The sequence below is a fragment of the Micromys minutus genome (assembly GCF_963924665.1).
Source record: "Micromys minutus genome assembly, chromosome: 7".
NCBI lineage: Eukaryota > Metazoa > Chordata > Mammalia > Rodentia > Muridae > Micromys > Micromys minutus.
In genome coordinates this window covers 35,805,450-35,810,202 of record NC_137976.1, presented here as the reverse complement: position 1 = coordinate 35,810,202, position 4,753 = coordinate 35,805,450, and the positions used below count along the sequence as shown (strand labels likewise).

General features: G+C 39.7%; 1 protein-coding gene across 1 annotated transcript; it reads right to left on the bottom strand.

The window, feature by feature from the left end:
* Window positions 1-1,643: 1,643 nt before the first annotated feature.
* GPR15 (G protein-coupled receptor 15) lies at window positions 1,644-2,726 on the bottom strand (the record flags this gene model as incomplete). Its single annotated transcript, XM_080919046.1, has 1 exon — window positions 1,644-2,726. The coding sequence occupies one exon, from the start codon at window positions 2,724-2,726 to the stop codon at window positions 1,644-1,646; it is 1,083 nt and encodes a 360-aa protein (XP_080775172.1).
* Between the last annotated feature and the right edge of the window lie 2,027 nt (window positions 2,727-4,753).

Below are 4,753 nucleotides of genomic sequence, written 5' to 3'. Positions count from 1 at the left end.
ATTTCTTGAAAGCAGTAACTTCCATGGTTAGTAAGGTGTTTCATTGTTCAGTGGGAGAAAAATGTGCCTTCGGCATTCTGAAGTCTGCTTTTACTTAAGCTTTGAAGGATTGTTTAATTATTTTGTATTCAATTTTGAAGTTTCTCAAAAACCTTATTAACTGTACTTTATACAGTCTTCTTTCTACAGACACAATAATCTATCGAATAGCTGCTACTATATTTGGTATACATGTATTAATGCTATTAAAATTAATATTTTAATACAAAGAATACTTATACGACATAATATTTTATTTAGTAACAGTGTAGAGAAATAAACAAATTAAATAATCTGTCAAACCAAATCCTGTACTTTCAGCTTTAAAATGGGTTCAATATAAGAGCATGCCCAGTATTTGAGATTTTCTTGCTGTGAAAGGTACTTGGGAGGAAATTAGGTAAGCTAGTCTCTGACAATAATCTGTATTTTCTTAGTTCTAAGCTCATCAATAGAAAGATAATTTGTTTGGGTCAACAGTGGAAATAAAACCTCACTTTTTCTGAACTCAAAGTGCAAGCTTACAATAACCCACTTGACTACTATGCTGTTTTTTAAATATGAGCACAAGCTGACTCAGTGAGTATTGTACTAGGTAAGGAGACTCAAGGAGGTTCTGGGACTGAAAGCAAATGTAATACACTAGCACCATTTCTCTTCTAGATCTTTATTTCAGCTGAATACAGAGCATCCCACGTCATCTTGAAATTATACACAGCAAGCAAAAGAATTGTTAAAAGAATGAACACAGTAACATTTTAATTAGAACCTTAAGTGATTAAACATGGGGGTGGGCCCAAGCCTCTAACCTCCAATTACATTTTCATTTGATAACTAGATGATAGGTAATTCAAAACATATAATTACAAAAAGCCAAATTCTAATTTCTAAAGGCAACGAAAACAAACAGCATATTAACAATCTTTTAAAGAAGCAGTTACCACGGCATATAATAAGCTGAATTGTTACTAATGTCTCTTACAAGGCAAAGGTCAAACCTTATGCAACAAGTACTTGCTAACACAATTCAGATCAGGGGATGAGATGACACTCAGTTCATACACACAATGCATAGTGGCTTTATCCTCATAAGGGTTTTTTGCCTAGTCCAAAGCTATGGCTTAAAAGCCAACACAGGACAGAGAGATAATATCACCAGATATTAATTGGGACCAGAATCCACTTCAGTAACTCAGGGACAGTGAGTTACAGAGTACAAGTATTTTTGTCTTTGTTATCCAGCATCCCACTACATTTCTTACCAGATAAAAAGTGTCTATCCAAAGACAGCCCAGCATGAAGAGTGGATGCTCTTGAAAGGTCTGAAGGTGCATTGGCATGTATGAAGAAAACAGCCTTTGAGTTCAAGGACATTGGAGTTTGTATTTTGTCTGATTGGCTTGATTATCTAGGAAGACCTTTGAGGTGGAAATGCTGCACATGGCTTAATTAGATCCACAGCACAAGGGCTTTTGAAAAAGCCAACAGTTCCTTGAATTTATGAATCAATAGGAATTTTGTCTTTAATGCTTTCCTTTCTCTGCTGCTGACAAAACCCACCTTCCTAAGAGTGCCCAACAGAGCTTGAAATGTCACAGCTCCTTTTAGAGTGACACAGACCTCTTCCTCCGCCTGACAAAATCCTCTGCATGAATGAGGTTGGAAAGAGCCTTAGTGAGGTGACTGTCTGATGTCTCAGTGCTGCTCCCAAAGTCATGGATCTTCAGACAAGGGCACAGACGACGCACAATGGCCCTGCGGATAAAGCTGTCAAAGACATAGTAAATGAGAGGGTTGACACAGCTGCTGGCAAATGCCAAGGACCCAGTCACCTTCATGGCCAGCTGAAAAGACTCGGAGGGAAACTGGCCTTCTGGCTGCAACCCTGAAACAATGGCGAGGAGCTTGAAGGTGTTGAAGGGTACCCAGGAGATGGTAAATGCTGCCACCACAATAATGATGACCTTTATGGACTTCCTCAGTTTCTTGTTATGCTTTCCTGACTGCTGGTAATGAGCACACAGCCTCCTTGTAATGCAGCAGTAGCAGGTCACAATGCTCAGGAGGGGGACAAAAAAGGTGCCAATCAAGGCTACCAGGCCCCACATCAGTTTTAATGACGTGGGTTTCTCCTCTGCACAGTATGGCTTGCCTTCAATGTGAGTGAGCCCCCTGGACAGAAGAGTGGGCAATCCCAGGAGGCATGAGATGATCCAGATGGCAGCACACATTATATATGCATAGCTTCTCCTTCTCAGTCTCTTGGCTAAGGCTGGGCGCATGATGGCCAGATAGCGGTCCATGCTCATGCTTGTGAGCAAGAAGACATTACAGTGCATGTTCACTGAGATCACATAGGAGCTGCCTTTGCACAGGAAAGAGCCAGTCCTCCATAGTCCTAGAGAGGCTTCCTTATCCACCCAAAGAGGCAGTGTAACAAGGAAAATGAAGTCAGAGGTAGCTAGGTTGATGATAAAGATGTCGATCAGTCTCCGGTTGCCGTGTTTGAAATGCAGAGCGACCATGAGGATGAAATTTCCCAACACTCCAGTCAGGAACACAGCTGTGTACAAGACAGGGAGGAAGACAGATGTGTAGGAAATGTGGAAGGGAGTATCCGTGATAGAAGGATCTGGGCTTGTAGCATCATAGTAATCCAGATAAAGCAGGGTCGTTGCCGGCTCCATCACTGAAGGTTCAACGCTGAATCTGGTAAGTGTCCTTACTCTGTGTCTTAGGAACTTGAGAAATCAAGGGAGCTTGAGCTTCTTGAGGTTCTCTCTTTCTTGCTGTCACTGTTCAGACAAACATGAAAACAGACTCAGAAGTGTAGTCACTGCCAGTCTTCTGCAGGCTCATGAGAAGCTCACTGTGATTGGTGTTGGCTGTGGTTGTGGGTTTCTTCCTTTGTTCTCGCCTGTGAAACTTAGATGCTTTTTTTTTTACTTCTTTATTAGAGATGTTTGATTTGTTTTCTTAAATTCGGAATATTAAAAAAAAACCCGAGTCAACATTTTTAGTTTCACTTCTTTTAAAAACCGAGGATTTTTTGACACTGAATTATTTGACTCTAGCCTTTCATGTCACCTTTAAAATATGATTATTGTAGAATTGTAAATTGCTAATGAAGATGCTCTGTTTTCTCACAGTATTTACATACATATGTACACATATATATGCCATGCATATATACATATGTAGTGAGAAAACAGAGCATTTTCATCAGCAATTTGCAATTCTATAATTGTAATGAAAGATGATTTAAAAACACCAAGTGCTGTTTGTTCCTTCACCTGCTATTGTATTCAGACATCGGATTATGTCTGCTTATTCTCTGTGCTGCACTGCTTCTACCCAGAGAAGCCTCGAACTTAAGACCTTTCTGCCTCATCTTTTTCTTGGTCAGCACTAGGGGAAAAGTGTGGGCTTTGCATTCAGCCCTTCTCATTAAGTGTCTCCACACGTCAGTGACAGAGCAACAGATGTAAGCACCGTACAAAGTGCCTTCATACGAGAGATGCTAGCTCTAGAGTGTTGGTACAATGAGATATTTGAGAAACAAACCCCAACGGAAGGCCTTCCACTGCATGTTTTCACGTATATTTCTCATATGTAAAGACGATAGTAAAATATAACAAGTTTTGAAATTTATTTCATTAACTTCCATTCTTAACTGCCCAAGGAGTCTCTTGCATTCGCCTCCTCTCCTCTACTTTTTCTATGCGTCTCATTTAATGCTCAAAATGTTAGTTTTGGCAGTAGTCACTGTTGTCCAGATGAAAGGATGCTGACAGATGAAAATGTAACTATGCATGTGTGTGTGTGTGTGTGTGTGTGTGTGTGTGTGTGTGTGTAATCTATATATTAAAAGTATATATTTAAAATCCCTTTTACAGAAACTTAATTTCTTAAATAACTGGTATGCTGAAAAGAGCAATTGGCTCTCCCTCTTTGTGATCTAAGGTCATCTCTATACCAGGCAAGAGAAGAACAATCAGGGAAGGATACAAGAATTCACAAGGGTGGATCTATGGGATGTGTTGCCTTCCCCTTTGTCCCTTTGGTTAGTTTGTCTTTACATCATGAAGAGTATTCTCTTCACTAAATATAGGCTGTAGTTCAGAGAAACTAATTAACAGTTTGACATTTCTGGGACAGAAATCCTTCCCACTGGGTAAACTTTAATTATTTAAGAGAATAATTCACCCTTCTCCTAAATACTTTGAAGTAGGATAATATTTATATGGAAAAATAGTCGTTTAAAATGGGATATTTAAACACTGCATCTACATGTGCATGTGTTGAAGGACTAATCACAGAAATATTCTGTCATTGTGCCATAGTTGTAACATTGAAATTGTTCAATCAGAAGTTATTGTGCATTTGGTAACATAAGGCTGATTTGAGGCTAAGGATTTTTAAAATTTATTCTTCTCTCACATATTACATCCAAATGAAATGTGTCTCTTACATCCTCATTTACGTATCTTCTCCTCCCTCCCTCTCTCCCTCCCTCCCTCCCTCCATCTCTTCCTTCCACCCTTCCTCTCTTCCTCCCAGATCCACCCCTTCTTTTTAAGAAAAGGGCAGGCCTTCTAGGGATATCAACTAAACATGCCTATCAAGTTGCAGTAAGACTAGGCACCTCCCCTCATATTGAAGGTGAATGTGGCAACCCACTAGGAGGGAAAAAAAAGGGTCTCAAAGGCAGACA